This window comes from Atractosteus spatula, chromosome 5 (genome assembly GCF_055471065.1).
Source record: "Atractosteus spatula isolate fAtrSpa1 chromosome 5, fAtrSpa1.hap1, whole genome shotgun sequence".
Classification (NCBI taxonomy): Eukaryota; Metazoa; Chordata; class Actinopteri; order Semionotiformes; family Lepisosteidae; genus Atractosteus; species Atractosteus spatula.
In genome coordinates this window covers 41,080,778-41,097,422 of record NC_142710.1, presented here as the reverse complement: position 1 = coordinate 41,097,422, position 16,645 = coordinate 41,080,778, and the positions used below count along the sequence as shown (strand labels likewise).

Below are 16,645 nucleotides of genomic sequence, written 5' to 3'. Positions count from 1 at the left end.
AAGAGCACACAGCCCTGCTCTCTCCTTCAAAAGAACCCAGAGGAACCTCTGACGCAAGTGCCACACTCATCCACTCTCTTTTGTTCAAAAAGCGAGAGAGATGGTGAGACAGGAGGCTTTCAATACAGGATGGTGAGAGAGAGATCACTGGGGAAAAAGATTGATGAGCTTTTGCCAGCATGAGTTATTATGTATAAATGACTTTATGAATGTTCAGTTCAGGCATGTGGTGTCTGTGCGTGAGCCAGTAATGTGAAGCTGCCATCTATGGGACTGAACACCTCTGAGTCAGAATCCCTCCTAAAAGGTGAAATTCTCTGGATCTTTCCTGGTGAAGAGATTGATGGTTCTCCAACGATGACAGTTGTACTTTGTGCAGCTCATCTGTTTGGAAGATGAGCTGCATGAAGAAACCTGTGTGGGAGAGCTTTTTGAAGTGGGAAAGCCATTGCACTGGTGCAGTCCCACTCTCTTGACCTCAGAAGCCTGGGTCCAGTGGACTTCCTTGGTTGCAGTGGATGGCCATGACGCCTTTCTTTGTCTCTCCAGGGAGCACTGCAACAGTATAGTGTCCCCATCACTATACTGGGGCATTAGGACCCGCACAGACTGCAGGGTGAGCACCCCCTGCTCGCCCCACTAACAGCTCTTCCAGCAGCAGCCTTAGTTTTTCCCAGGAGGTCTCCCATCCAGGAACTAAACAGGCTCACCTGCTGAGCATCAGTGGGCTGTCAGTTGTGAGCTGTAGAGTGATGTGGCTGCTGGCGGTGAAGAGATTACTTTGTTAACTAATCCATCATCATCAGATATATCCATACTTCCCCGTAACTCTACCTTTTCTGTGTGTCCATCCATCCATTTTCTAACTGCTTTATTCAATGTAGGGTCATGGAGGAGCAGGATCCTATCCCAGCAGGCACCGGGCACAAGGTAGGGTACACTGAATGGGACACCAGTCCCTTACAGGGAACACACAGATGCAGACATGCGCATAGTCACACCAGGGCCATTAATACGCTAATCATACCAATAATAAAAATTTGATTCTTCATACAAAAGGGTTGGTTTCATCCCAGGTTTAATAAACTGCAAATTCTTCTATACAGTCAGCCTGTATAGAGGTATATTTGCATTGATAGATGTGGAGTTAAATAAGCATAAATACACAATTATCTGATGCATGGCCTTTATAAGAGCTTAGGTAAAGACTCCAAAAGAAGCTGATCAATACCTTGAACAATACCTTGCTTTGACCTTTCCAAAGCCATACAGGTGATGTGGCTGCAGCCGTGCTGTGATGACAATCATGTTGCAATCCAGCTCTGCTGGCATGTTCTGGCTCACTCCACCATCCAGAACACGAGGGGATCTCCCAGGCTCTGAGCAACAGAATTAGACTTGCCTTGCAAACCTACCTCCTTTCCCTCATTTCCATGCGCAAGAGCCTGACAAGGAATTCCGAGAGGAGCCAGGGAGCCTGTGCACTCCCTGCCTCAGCATGACTCGGGAGTAATAGGAGTGTGGATGGGAGGCTGGCTCTGTCCCGCCCCAAGCTCAACACCTACAGTACGTGAGCCCAGACAGGACTGCCACCTCAGCATCACGCGAGAGGCCACGAAGGGAAATAAAAAAGCTGCAGTCTTGCAGAGCAGTTCTGATCCATCCCAGGTGTTACAAACTGTAAAAACCTGCATAAGGTTGCATGGCTCATATTTTTTCCATACGGACACCTGCTTATTTAACAGACTGCTTTTCTGCTTCACCGGTAAAAGTTGGACAGCAGCTTGCTGCATGATGATAAGTGTTTTACAAAGGTAGTGGGAAACACATCTGTGAAAACAGATTGCAAAGACTGTATATTCCACAGGATCTGACCATATGTGTCAATTGATATGCTTAAACTAGACTAGATCTTAGTCTCATGAGTGCCTGAGTGACTATATTGCAATTTACAATCCTGGTCAGTTCAGTTTTAAACAATGCAGATGTCTCATATGTTGTACAGGACCCTGATTGTGAAACTAAAAATGCTGTTAAACCACGGTATCACATACAGAAGTGTGGTGCGGCAGGCACACATCATGGGAAAATGTTTAAAAGTAAAGCGGGAGCTGAGAAGACATGGACAAAACTGCAAAACTACCAGACACAGTCCAGTCCTTCTGCTGACAGGGCATGTGGCAGGTGGGACACAAAGGATACAGCTGCATTGGCTTCCAAGTCCATAAACCTGCCTTGCTTGGAAAGCAGAATGTATACTGTGCCCCCTCCTCCCCAAAAGAGGACAGTTACAAGGGGACTCTTCCCCAGCGAAAGGTAAGCAGGGGGGTGCGGCCACATGAACATCTTGCATCAGGGCCAGTGTGAAAGTAGCATCAGTGCTGTGCACAGATTCCCAACAGCTGGGACTAGGATAAGATCTGAGAGGGTGACAAGAACTTCAAGGAACATCCTTGGGTTTATCACAGAAGACGGGCAGAAAGACAACTGCCCATTCACATTCAAGCAACAATCCAAAGTCTGCTGAGAGTTTTGCGTGTAAATGAAAAGGAACTGAAGCCTTAGGAGGCATGATCTGGTGGACTGCGGTGGCTCACCTGCACTCTGCACCGTGTTCAAGTAGCTGTCTTCCGAAAGCACCTGCAGAGAGACACAGAAACCCAGATAGATTTCTTTCAAAATGGAGAAACTCCTTCATGCTGGTTGGCAGGCTATAAGAGGCAGCACATTTTAATCCCTTCTAATAACAATTACTGAACATTGCTTTTCGGGCATACACGTATTCATATTTTATTCCTAGTAAGGATTTAATTTAATACAAAACTAAAATAACCCAGTTTATTTCCTAATTCACCATTTACAGGCTACAGGGCCCCTAGCTTATGGAATAGTCTGCCAGCCTACATACGGGATGCCGAGTCAATCTCAGGATTTAAATCCAGCCTGAAAACCTATTCCTTCAGCCTAGCCTACTCACACGTTACATCAGTGCTGCTGTACATGCTATTGTGTGTCTCAGTATTGGCCTTCCGGGTAGATACATCTGTTCTGTCCAAACTATCCTATTCTCATTCCCCGGCTGGGCACCATCTGAGTTGGATGCTGCATCACTACCATGGATCCAAGAGGGACATCGTGGATATAGCTATTGTTTAGGAGGATTTGCTGGTCTACAGAGATCTGCATGGAGTACTGGCACACAGAAGGACATGATGGAAGACTCAATACTCCACATTTAGTACTTTTTCTAGAATTGTATAATGTTAGCATTATGTGCCTTGAGTGACTATATTGTAATTTACAATCCTGTTATAATGCATGTCTTCTATATTGTACAGGACCCTGATTATGGAAAAGAGTTCAGTGTTCCAGTTATCTCAAAAGTTCAAGGTGATCTGAGCAAATAAGCATTTGCCACAGGGCTCAAGAATTTGGCACAATATACTGCTTTTCTGGAAAGTATGTCATTAAACTAATACTTCTCTGTTCAGCTCAGGTGTGTCTGACACACACTGTCTAGATCTGTGGTCTAACACTGCAGTTACCAGAAATGAGTTTAAAATAATACGCGATGAAATTGACTAGAGACATTTAAATCTGAATTAAACACCAAGAAGAAGGTAAGTGATCCACTAGCCAGTGATGGCAGGCAGGGCTGAGATTTGTTTTGATTTTAATGTGTAACGTGCTTCGGTGAGGTCCATCACTAGTAGTATCTGTTGATTTTACTTGCATTATATAATAAACAGTATTAATGTTCAAGGAAAAGAAAACTGTGAAATATTATTTTTCATAAAGAAGTAAAATTCCTTGTAATATCTTGGTCAAACACATCTCTCTAGGGAATATACTGCAGTTTGTATCCCCAGTTGCAAGGTGTATCTATATTAACAAAACACACTAGAACTGAGAAATGGTTTATTCATTTCTGTTATATTCCTTTGCGCAGAGTACACACAGTTCTACTAAACTGCAACCAATATAATGTTTCTGATGAATGATTTGGCTTTACTATTTTAAAAATACAAAACCTTTTCAAGCTTGCAATTATAAAAAACATATTTGTAATTAATTTCGAACAGTTACAGTTGCAGTCTAAATAACAGGAAAAGGTTATTCATTTTTGATCATTTAATAATTCTCTTTGAAAGTTAGACAAAGCTGACCATCTAGCTTCCCTTAACAATAAATGACGGCTCTTTAAAAATGCGAAAGACAAGGAACACACTAGAGATACAGACTGATCCTGACCTCTTAAGGTATTTCAATACAATTGGTTTGTTTCATTCATAAAAACTAACAAAGGAGTACAGGCAGGATTTAGAAGACTCTGCAGTTCTGATGTGCTTTCAAGAGAGATTCCTGCAGTGTGTTTTTCCATCTGTATCTATACATATCTTACATAATTTTTTTCACAGATCCAGCCAGCCATTTTCTAACTGCTTTATGCAAGACAGCACTGTGGTGGAGCCAGAGCCCATCCCGGGAAGCAATGGGCACAAGGCAGTATACATCCTGGATGGGACAACAGTCCATCACAGGGCAGAGACATAAACACACACATACATGTACCAGGATCAATTTTCTCAGAACTCAATTAACCTACCAGTATGATTCTGGACTGGGAGGAAACCCATGTGATCATGGGGAGAACATACAAACTCCACACAGATAGCATCCCAGGAATTGAACCCAGGGCCCGAGCGCTGCAAGGCAGCAATGCTAACCACTGCACCATCATGCCATCCTTCTTCAGCAGATCCAGTATGTAATTTAATGTCTTCTGTCACTTGATTATTTGATCCATAGTCCATGTAGCTCTAAGCCTAGGTAATGGCAATCAGACAGTAAATTACACAGACAGTACAGTAAATGTAAAGGCCTGTCACTGTTCTGGGTATTTTAACATTTATATTGTTATTATCATACACACACTTGTTTCAATCTTTAAATACACCATGTACAGAGAGGCTCGGGACCAAAGGTGGTGTTATTCACAGATTCTAGGTATAGATTAACTAATACCTTTAAATACCAAAACAGACAAAGGTCTTCTCTTTTATACAGCACTGCACGCATTGATGCCAAAGTGTGATTGGAACTCAAAGTCTTCTCCTTTTAAAGGAAAAAAAACTGTGGAACTGTTTCTCTGATGTATCAACCTGGGATACACTACTTACACATCAAATATGTTGAATTTTCACAAAAGCATTTTTATATAATGACTGCAAATATTTTACAGTGGAATCGTTTCCATAATTTAAGTAGTCTTGCAAATACATACCATAAAATGATTTTCAGACACATCCCACATCCACCCACACACAGCTGCAGAGCATTCCTAGTATATAATGAGGATATCTTTGTCTGCATTTTATTTTATGTATGACTGTATATTTTGTAAGTTGCCCTGGATAAGGGCATCATCTTAAACCAGTTAATAAAGAGAAAACAGCTGTTTAACAATGTAAAAATAATTAGTAATCCAGATTAGTAATTAAGCAATTAGTACATAACGACAAATGCTACCCTCTAGAATATTGTTCTCAAACTCTCTGTATGTGTGCTTCCCAAAACCTTACAATAACAAAAAGTAAGAGTGTTCAACAAAAATTCCATACACACTCCTCAGCTGTGCAGTTTTCTTTCCTAGTGCGACAAGGACACATTGGCCTGCCATCACATTGAGACAACTTTATCTCAAAATAGGATACAGTCACTTGTCCAGGAATTCAGAGACTGAACCAGTGGAGTTACAGTGAAGAATGAGCCATACAGTTCTCTCCTCAAGCTCTCTGCACATTGATTTTCCAATTGTTTCGAGCTGCACTGCAGCTTTAGTCATCTGTGACTTCATTACATCATATGTGATTATTATTAATAATTGTTTTGGCTGACACCAAAGCATCTTACATTTTTACTCTGCTACACAGGTGGGGATTTTCCTGAAGCTGATGAGCAAAGTTCCTTGTTCATGGCTACAGCAGCAGTGCCACACCCAGGATTTGAACCTGCAACCTTCCAGTTAGGAGTCTGCATCCCTAATCTCAATTGAAATGTCATCTTTCAAATGTCTCAGCTCGTTATGGTTGTGGCAGAGAGCAGCTAAACGGGGTAGCAGAAATTAATTATTCCAATTTTGTTTTTGCTTTTGCTCATTGAAAACTAAAACGTAATCATCTTTATTTTGTTTATAACGTAACCTTGCGTTTAAATCATATATTCAATTTTCCATACATGCACTGTATATGACCTAATAATAAAAGGAACATGCAGATCATAATGAATTTGGTAAATGGCGTTTGCACAGTCCGAACCTCGATCCAAAATATGACAGTAAATGATATTTCTCTGTGCCCTAATGACTTTGACTTAATCCAGAACTAAACCGTGAACTGATTCAAACGGTTTGCATCATAAACTCCTTTGAAAGCCTTGGACCTTGAGACACTGAAGGTGTGTCTTTACAAAACCAGCCTCTTGTGCGCTGTATCCTTTCGGTTTATTTGGGTGAAGGAGTGTGGCCATTTGTGTGCATTCAAACAATCCCACTCCAGTCGCAGAAAATCTGATCGCTATTCAGCTGAATCAAAGCGTTACCGTTAAAAATAAGAAGGCACCGCATTCCTTTAAGAAATGTTTCAGAAATTGGCATATGCAAAGCAACTATTCGAGCAAAACGGGTTCGGACCTTTAATTCTAAGTAGCAATAGCCTAATAATCTAAAAAAACAGCTGATAAATGAAGACAGGAAGACGCTAATCCCTACCATCATAATTAAACGAGTCATTAAAGCAGATTCCTGATCTAATATCGAAATGGATAGCACAGAAACTTGCAAACGACCCCCCAGTTTAATTTTTAAGTGAAAACCAACGTAGGTTAAAATATACACCAACCAAAATCAAATATTTTACAGACATACATACATAAACCATCACATACCTCGGCGCAACCCACCAGCCAGACGCAGCATGCAATTATTAGAGCAGATATTTCCTTCGCCTCTACATCCATCCTGCACGAAGTGTCCGGTCTTCCAGCAGCGGCGCAGGGAAGGGGGGTTCACCCATCGCACCTCACACTCCCCATGACAGCTGCCAGTGTGTGAAGGGTCTTCTGTATAGCATGGATCTACAGTCCGCGCAGGAGCCGCGCACTGCACCAGCACATTCTCGTCCCTTCAAGTTCAGCGCCGGTGTTGACAATGTCTTTCAGCGCGGCTGAGCTGCGCTCTTCAGACGATAGAACTCTTTGACGTTAAACCCCGCGGGTTCAAGCTCTCTCTCTCTCTCTCTCTCGCAGCCGCCGTGGATCTGTCCGTCCTTCGTGTGGCTTCCCGTGCAGAAGTGTCACTGACATAAGACACTGCTTGAAACAGCAGGCCGCCGCCGCTCCTGTCAATCTGGCTTGATGTACTCGTAACGAGAATAAACACACGAACCCCAACACGGAACGTATTGTGCTGCCCTAGCCTATATAGGCGTTGCTGCGGCACTGGCGGCTCCGCGGAGTGGATCACATATCACCGACCCTCGCAGCTGCAGTAAGAAAAAAGAACGTTGCACGAAGACATTAAATTGAATCCCTCACTTCGCCTTTCAAGACTGGATTGGTCCGAACGGTTAGGATAGGCTGTGACAGAGAATGGGTGGATCTTTTTTTCCCCCCGTTTCTCACTCTCACACCAGTGTCCGCTCCCTACGGGACGAAAGCATTGTTGTAACCTAGTTTCATTATAATGAAAATAAACCCGGCCCGCCCCGCTCCTTCTGTGTATAAAGTGTCAGACAGCGTGTCCCAGTGAGTGAATGGGGACTACCAACACGTTGAAACTGTGCGAGTATGGCCATTGATATTAAACCTTGCTGTGAAAGAGGGGGTAGCGTCCGTTGGGGTTTTTCTTTTACCGAGACAAACCGATGTAATGTGTCTTTTAGTGTACATACGAGTCAGGTTTAAGAATTGTAGTTCACCACAGACACGTGATTCTGCTATATATAGCCGTTGCTCCTTTAAAAATATTTTACATCGAACCCCAGAGCTAAACGTTTTACGAGGGTATGTGTTACTGCTTGTGTGTTACACCATAAATCTGCAAGCATGCGATTTGGCTTGCGTTACATCACGCCTCCGTCTGTGTGTGACTGAATGACAGACAGCCCAGGTGACTTGCAAGCTGCAGTCGGAGTTACCCAGAGGCGTGCGCCGTAGACGCAACACAGGAGGAAAAATGCAACTGCAAGGTGTTAATGAACCTGCCCTTGCCTGGGGAATGTGCCTGAGTGCCTGCTGTTGATCTGCAGGCAGGAACCGGCAGAGAGGCCACGTGGACGTGTGCTGACAGCTCTCACAGGTATCGCCGTGCGCCGTGGAAGCAGCTGTTTTCCAGCCAGCGCCGAGCGAACGCTGTAAACGCCGCCCCTGAGGCAACCATAACCGGTGCGTTGGGAACGAGTCGGGTACAAGGCTCACACAGCAATTCAGAAGCGGGTAGCCAGGGTGGTGTCATGCTCTGGCTGCGCTGGTACCTAATCTTGCTGTTAAATGTTTATCTGGCCACTGTCGAGATTCCGAGCCTTGCGTTTGGGGAGTGGCTGCGTGGAAGAATCGCCTCATTACCTATTTCTCCGGAATAGGCAATTAACAACTAAGCACATTCCGAAGCCGGGGGCAACGATCGGAGTTAAGAAAAAGCTTAACATTTCATGAGAGGGGGTATATTAGGCGTTCATCTACTAATGACGCTGAACCATCATTATGCCATCAGAGGGTACAAGTACCACAAAGTAGTGCCAAAGTGTAGTTTTAGTTTGACAGCTCACTAGGCTTAATAGCAATAGTAGGTTATATTCAAAAGGGGGCTTGCTTCGCTCATACTTATCGCATTTAAGAGTAATATTAATTGTAACCTGTCAAAACTCCGCGTTGCCACTCTAAATTGCTAGTTCTTAAGTTAAGAGTCCAAGGTAATACAACTGTGACACACACCAGACTAATCTTTCAAACACGTCTCCGCTACGATAGCATTTTAGCTACTGTATATCCAGCAGACGTGCGGTACCCCGGCAGCGCTGGGACACAAGCAGATGAAGTTTATGTAACCCCTGTCACGGTTCCAAGTTTTGTTTTGGGAGTGTCGGAATGCCGTGGAGGAATTGCTTATCACCGTTACTGCGGAACAGACCAATTACGGCTGGCGCATACTGTGGAGCAGAGAGGAAAGTAACCACATCCAAAACTGAACCTCCGAGGTCTGCATCGTCTGCATACACTGTAATGATACTGCAAAATACACAGAACGCAAAACCTACAATCATTCAGGATTACGGGCAGATAACTGAACTTTACATTTAAACCCTGCAAAAAGAAATAAAATACTGATAAATCTCGATCTATTGTATTTTAAAACCGACATTCATATTATGTACTGTAGTCAACTTGTCAACTTCATTATAAAATGGAAACACGCTTCGTCTTGTTGTGCCGCACCGAACATGTGCTGTGGTAGCCGTATTTGACCGTAGACCTGGTAAATGCTTTTGAAAACCAAACTACTTCTGTTAGTAATGCAGGCTTTCTTTCAAATTAAGCGAATTAAGGGGGAAGGCAAAAGAAATCCTACCCTGTGAACAGTCCAAGATACTTTCGAGAAACTTGTAAAAATATTTACATTTTGAAATTACCATCGTCACTGCAGGATCCAATAACACAATACTAGAAGTTCATCTGTGATAGTTGTTCACAGACACGGACTCGCAGAGATATGCACAGCATGTACATGGGCTCTCAGACTGTATGTCACCACAGGCTCCAGTCAAATAGATAGATAGATACTTTATTGATCCCGTGAGGGAAATTGCAGAAATCACTTACTCGATATATGTTTTCCTGACTTCTGAAGAACAAATACAATAATAAAAATCAACATTTATGAAAGGGCTTCAAATAATTCTCGACTTATTCCCAGTTGGATAACAGAGCTAATCGTACAAAATGTAACAGGGGTTGCAATTTTGTACAATTTCTAAATTGTTTCTACATAAAGTCAACAACAAAACCATCAAAGCAAAGATAATAAAACAAACGTGTTGCTTTCCATTTTCTTACCAGACCTTCAAAGATGAGCCTAGGTTATGCATCATGTTGCCTATGCTCTTATCAGTAATCCCCAAGTTTTGTAATTTAAGTCTAACCTCAGCTGCACTTGTGTTCACTTTTTTTGGCTAGCAAATCTGAAGAGCAACACATTCCAAGTCCAAAGGTGAAAGGTCGCGTTCACTCTCATTCTGGAGTATTGGAGGTGGAGACGGGACATTTGACACTGGCGCTATGCTGACATTCTGTGCTGGGAGGGGGGACTGGCTGTTTCATGAAGAGTTTTTATATAAGCTTGTTAATGTTGATGAACTAATAGCCAATTCTAAAAACAAAATATTAAATAAGAGGACAATATTACCTAAGGGGTAATCTGCAGGCTGTGACTGTCACTCAGTCATATGCTAGTTGTCACTCATATAGAATATCACAAATGAGTGATAAGCCCTGAGCAGAGCTTGGTATTTATCATCTTTTGTCACTTATAAAAAAAAAATATTTTATGTGTCAGTGGTAAAGCACGCTTTACACAGGTTTTAGTTTCATTCAATAACACTCAGGTTATTCAGTAATAAAGTACTAATGTATGGCTTACAAGTTACCCCAAAACAGTATTACCAGTATTACTACAGAAAGTCTTACATAAAAATGACAATGTTAGATTACACATTAAAATTAGAAGGTTCAACAGGGACTAGAAGTAGCACAGTAGCAGTAGTAGTAGTAGCAGTATTAGTATTCAGCAGACACAAATGTATTGGAATTGTATCCGACAGCTTGTCCCTGTGCACAATACGGTCTGATGTGCAACGCAACACAGGAAGCTGATAACGTATACCACAAGTGCGGATGTAACTTGTGAAAACCAGAGTTGTGTTCAAGAGTAGTTATCCGTTTCAGAGACGTACACCATTAAAAGACAGTTCTGCCGAGTTGATTGCGACGGCCCACTGTTTCCTGTTTGATCTGGTCATTTTCAGCTACCATTAGTAATCCGAAAAGATAAATAAACAAAGGTAGGAGAGGGAGGCAGCCGACGAGGCTCTTCCTCAGTCAAGAACTCCTCTCCCAGCTCCCGAATTCACCAACAGGAAACATCAGGCAGCAATCAAGGGCTTGCCAGAAAACAGAAAAGGGCAGACATAACATGCACGCTCACAATCACAACTGAAAGCCCAGTGTCATTTTTGTACTTCCGACCATTCAGGAAAGTCAGACTTGTTTCTTGAGCAAGAAACCAGCCCTCTGACTCTCCTTTCATCAAGACTGGCATGCCATTTTCCAAAATACAGATCTTCACCAGATGGACAAACTTATTAAGCTTCATCAACTGCTATAATCAAGCAGTATGAGCAAATCAAGGGGAACTGAGTTTCCTTTATTCTATATATAACCTGTCTATTCTCTATATAATCTAGTTCGTTACATTGGAAACACTAGAGCCAAAGTTTTCCAAAACGTTTAGAAAGCATCCAAGCAGATGTATGCTATCACCAACACATCCAAAGAGGACGATTGCTGTAGTACATTTTAATACCCCCCAGAACAAGCACAGCATTATTAGCAAAGAGCACATACTGTATGTGAACAGCAGCAGTCTTATAAGTCTATCAGTGCACACTCCCTTGTTGCATCCTAGCTACACAGTTTAGCTAAGGAGTATTGATTAATTTTCCCCCATGGGAAATCTACCTAATGAAAACAAAAGGCAAGAACTGTGGCGATCATCCATGCACCAGAAGGCATTCCGATCAAGAGATAAAGGTTTAAAAAGCTATCGGGATGAATATAATGGAAAGTTTGTATAATGTTACCTCATGATATCAAACTCTGTATTACACTGTCACTGTAATCTACAAGAGAGGTCTTAATAACCAATGTTTTCCAGGCAATTAATCCAGTAAAACACTTTGACAGTTAAGTAAAGAAGAACAAAGCTACTTTCAGGATGGATCATCTTTCATTTTAGAAGTAGCCTTTCATAATGAAATTTTCACAGAGTGCCCAGTGCTTAACCAGAGAAGGCTTGTAAGGATGGGTGCAAAGTGCAGACAATTTAATCTCAGACCGGCAGACAGATGGAGGCGTAGCACAGCGATGCAGCAGTAATGCCAAACAAATGAAAAAGTCCATTTTCACTTGTAAAACAGGGTTGCGGGGTGATTCAACATACCCCTTCATATGTAAGGAGGCAATTCAGCAGAGGAATTATCTATCTGTATAAACAGACCTAAGCAAATCATCAAGACTTTCATATTATTCCTTAATCATCATCACAGTAATAAAAATCTCACAGGACCACAGAAATGTCTGACTCTTCACAACTGGTGAGGTGCCTGTTGATCTCCATTCCTGAACACTGAATTTTTCTTCTTGCAGTGACATCACTAAATTAATATAAAACAAAAGCGTTCCTGTTAGCCGTGAAAACTTCTTAGTAAAACTCTATCAGCAGGCCCATATGAAAAAATTCTCTCTCTTTATATGTATTAAAACTATACAGTTATGTCATTCCTCATAGCCCTAATTATGCAAACTGCAGTTACTGCAGTCATATGGTGATTTAAGTTTTATCCCTGTCGTATGGTTCTAGCGGCTAGAACTATCAGAATTTTGATTTCAGTTACGAAAACACTGTTATCCCCTTTTCACAAAAAGACAACTGATTACAGTTTAGATAAGGTTGAAAGTGCTCCAGTAGGTATTCGCTTAATTTGTGCTGAACTATGTATATGATAAAGAGTAACTAGATCACAGTTAAGTTGACTTGACAAAATGTCAAACAAAATGTAGGGAAAGGCAATTCTTAAAGACTTATGGAAACATTTCTAAATTAAAAACAACATTAACTATCCTTTGAAATTTATATTTAAAATAGTTCAACTTTTAATAAGAAAAGCCAAGCAAACCTTGGCAAACCCACATCACTGAGCCTTAATTCCACATTATTATTACATTCTATCCGGGAACAGCAGTGCTGCGTCTTGAAAACCATTCACAAATAGCTGTGCTGTAATGTGATGACCTAGTCCCTGCTGTAACAGAACACTCAATTAGAGAAACCATCATCAATCATCTGTGGCTCTGTAAATCCATCTCATTTACTCAGCAGCAACAATGAAATATTTGGCAGTGTTAATGCTGTTCTGATTAACTCTCTACATGGTTGAAATTCATTCCTTGCCCATACACTTAACAGTTTTGTGTACACAGCCATTTGAATCTTATTTTTAATACAAGTTATCAGAAGAACACAGAGGAAGTTTACCCTAGACTTGGTCTGTGGGCTTAATGAAGTCGTTCTTGCAATCCAGTCAACTTAATTGAATAGATATTTCAAAACAGGCCAAACTGTAAAATGTTAAGTAACCATATGAAAACTGTTCAGGAAATGAGACTTGCGAATTTGGCTTGGTTGTCAATGTTAATGCTGAAGTACCCTAATCAGTATGTTTATTTCAAGATATACAGAAATACGACAACAATATATTCTTTGTTGAGTGCTTGATAATAAGTAAATAAAATGTTACATTAAAAAGCCTGTCAGAGACCAGTTAGTCAACGCAATGAAGTAGTCTTCAACATTTCCTAGAATGTTCTCAATGAATAATTATGTTTTTCTGATGCAAAGTTTGACTTTCAAGACTGTAAATTATAACGGAAGGTCTAAAAAGCATCCATTCAGAGATTTGTGAAACAATTAATGACATATCAACATATCATTCAAGGTTGTTGCAATTTGTAATTGACACGCTTGATACACAATACAAAACACTGAGTGCAGAGCATAATTCAAAACATGGCAAAAGCAATGCAGACTTTGTTTGTGTTACCAGTTCACTTTGAACTGTTGCTCAAAAAGACAAAAAAAGAGCAATGGTTTATTTTCAAAATTGGAATCAACATATTCCACCGGGACTGAAAATCCATGCAGATTCTGAACTTCTGCCCTGTTTCTTTGTGCAGTTGCATGAAGCCCTCCACAATGCAGTTCAGATGTGTGGTATCATCCCCTGGGTGAGAGAAATGTTAGGGGGTCTTGTAGAGTCTAGGACAGAGGTTTGGTGCGAGTGTCTGACCCCTCTGGCATCTCTTCACCTGCTGGACAGCACCCGCTTGTGAGTCCATACCCTGTGGTTCAATATGTCTTCAGAGGCACTACCTGCCACTGGTTCCTGAACTCTAGATCTCCATGTGAAGATTGGGGTATCGTTTCAGGAGAGTGTTGGCCAGTTTGGGGGGAAGGCGTCCTCCTTGGCCCATCCTGTGTTTTCCTTGTTCGGCTTTCCTCTCAGCCTTCAAGGAGAATTACAGAGAGGAAAAACAGGTGACTGCAGGAAAGCAACTGTTGCTACTGATGGAAAGCATGTTTCACAGGATGACTAATCTTCGCCACACCTTCAAGACTCATAAAAGGATTATGTTAATGCCTTTTAAACAAACAATTCCACAAGAAACAAGAATGAAGTTTTTTTCTTTATACTTTTCCAATTTTACCTAAGTGATTTAAAGAAAAGCCAGTCTAGCTAAGTTATTAACTATTGCGTACCGTAACCTGAACATTCATACAGAATGCAAACCTTCACCTGTAAGCTTGCACTGCTGTGGAACTGAAGAGGAAATAAAGACAAATGAAGAGAAATGAAAAACAGAACTAAAGAAACGTGAACAAGTAACACTGAAAAACTACGAGGAAGCATGGCAGTGTATGTGTGAATCTTTCCCACACAGACTATTATTGATGATGTTTCCATTTTCAGGAAGCTTTTAGAAAAAGGGCTATGCAGTAAATCTCCATGATTTTGCTAAATGTGTCAAGAGTCAACTGTTCTTTACAGTTCGGACAAATGTTTTCAGTTTTGTCTCAAGAACTTAATATTAAATTATATTAAAGCTTCCTATGAAATTATATTATTGATTAGCACTCTAGTCTTTTTTGTTTGTCGTTCAAGGGCAAAAGATTGGGGGGGGTATGGTTGGCTTTGTTTTTTTATATTTTGTTTTGGTTAGACTGATGAAAAAGTAATAAAATATATTGAAAAACAAAAAAAAACACTCTGGTCTCAGACAATCTGGCATCTCTAAAGTACAATTCAAATGGTGCAGCAATTTCTCACTTCATCTTCCCCATGGCTGTTGGTGCAGTAGAGTTGGGTTGCTGGTGTGTAATGAAAGCCGCACAGACTGCACTAGGTGCTGCACTACAATCCCAATCTATATGTAAAGCCTTGTAAATGCAAGGACTTATTACCTGTGCTCGCGCTGTGCACTGGTAGAAGGTCTGCACTTCTTTGGAACAGGCAGCATCACTGAAGTTGCTTTCCTTCCAGCAAGCCATCAGCAGCGACATCTCAGTGATACAGGAGGCCTCTGCAACACAATCCCATTGTCACAGTGAGGTCCTGTGCACCCTGGACTTACACAGGCCCAGTATAATAAAGATCATCCCCTGCATTGTGGAACTGTCTTAACGTTCCAACAATACTTCCAGATCTGGGATACAGGTATCAGCATTTTGAACTTCTACAGGACAAAAAGAGTGGAATATTTTTTTCATTCTGTGTTTAGTGTCTCGATACAGGTATATTATTTCAATGTCAAGGCTCTGCTGAAATTCTGTTAATTTTCAGATAAAAGGGTGCATGTGACTTCTGTTCAATTTAAATATTTTACTGCAGGCCCACTTTAGACATTAATATTTACAATTATATAGCAGTTCTCCTACACTTGAAATTCTATATGCTGTCATAATGTGGAATAATACTGCCAAAATTCATTTTTGTATTACCAGTATAATTTATTTAGATTACCAATTCGAATGAGTTTTACAAGTACTAAAACGACGCCCTTATTACTATTGCTAACTTAGAACCGATTTTTAAGCAGTACAATATAATACATTTTTTAACCAGAATTCAGGTTAAAACATTCTACCCCCTCCCAGCAGAAAATAAAACACAGTATGAATTTAAACGACTTCCACAGTCACTGCCTGCTCAATTCACCAACGATAAGAAAACCAGTACTCTGGATTTCAGTCTCACCTCCCTGTCTCATCTTCTTGTTGGCCACTTCGTTTTTCAAGGCTAAGGGCTTGTTCGGCTTTAACACCGGCTTCCCCATCTCTTTACTCAAGAGACGGCGGACTTTGACCTGCAGTCCGGTCCCTTTGGCTGCCATAACGGTCACAGACTAATACAAATTTTAATTCACTTGACAAAAACCACGGAACACGTTTAAAATCAATGTCATAAGCGACCTCTAGTTTCACTACTTTCCTAACACACGGTTAGCGCCATTTTGTGCCGTATAGCAGGGTGGTAGCGGGGAGGTTGCCATGGTGAAAAGGTTTTTACAGCAATGTCGTAAAACCGAAAAAAGAAACCCCGTTTTTTTATAGGTTTTATTGAACAGCAGTTAATACAAATAGAGGAAAAACAGTATCCAAAACAGAAAATAGAACAGACAAGGCTCGTAACAATATGTTGCCAGAGATTTACAAATCTAAAGACATCAAGATAAGAGTTTTACATATACCAATTGTGCT

The 16,645-nt window shown here is 41.2% G+C and overlaps 2 protein-coding genes across 2 annotated transcripts in view; both read right to left on the bottom strand.

The window, feature by feature from the left end:
- LOC148835090 (neurotrypsin) overlaps nucleotides 1-7,591 on the bottom strand; it is a 29,907-nt gene extending 22,316 nt beyond the window's left edge. The window contains exons 1-2 of the mRNA XM_088917362.1: nucleotides 6,946-7,591; nucleotides 2,598-2,640 (exon numbers count right to left, since the gene is read on the bottom strand). Of these exons, the coding sequence (XP_088773488.1) occupies nucleotides 2,598-2,640; nucleotides 6,946-7,017 (115 nt within the window). The 5' untranslated portion in view covers nucleotides 7,018-7,591. The remainder of the gene's footprint in view (nucleotides 1-2,597; nucleotides 2,641-6,945) is intronic.
- A 2,225-nt stretch (nucleotides 7,592-9,816) lies between these two features.
- chchd1 (coiled-coil-helix-coiled-coil-helix domain containing 1) lies at nucleotides 9,817-16,402 on the bottom strand. Its single transcript, XM_088915157.1, has 3 exons — nucleotides 16,143-16,402; nucleotides 15,350-15,468; nucleotides 9,817-14,394 (listed from the first exon to the last, which is right to left on the bottom strand). The coding sequence occupies exons 1-3, from the start codon at nucleotides 16,276-16,278 to the stop codon at nucleotides 14,281-14,283; spliced, it is 369 nt and encodes a 122-aa protein (XP_088771283.1). The 5' UTR covers nucleotides 16,279-16,402; the 3' UTR covers nucleotides 9,817-14,280.
- Nucleotides 16,403-16,645: the final 243 nt, after the last annotated feature.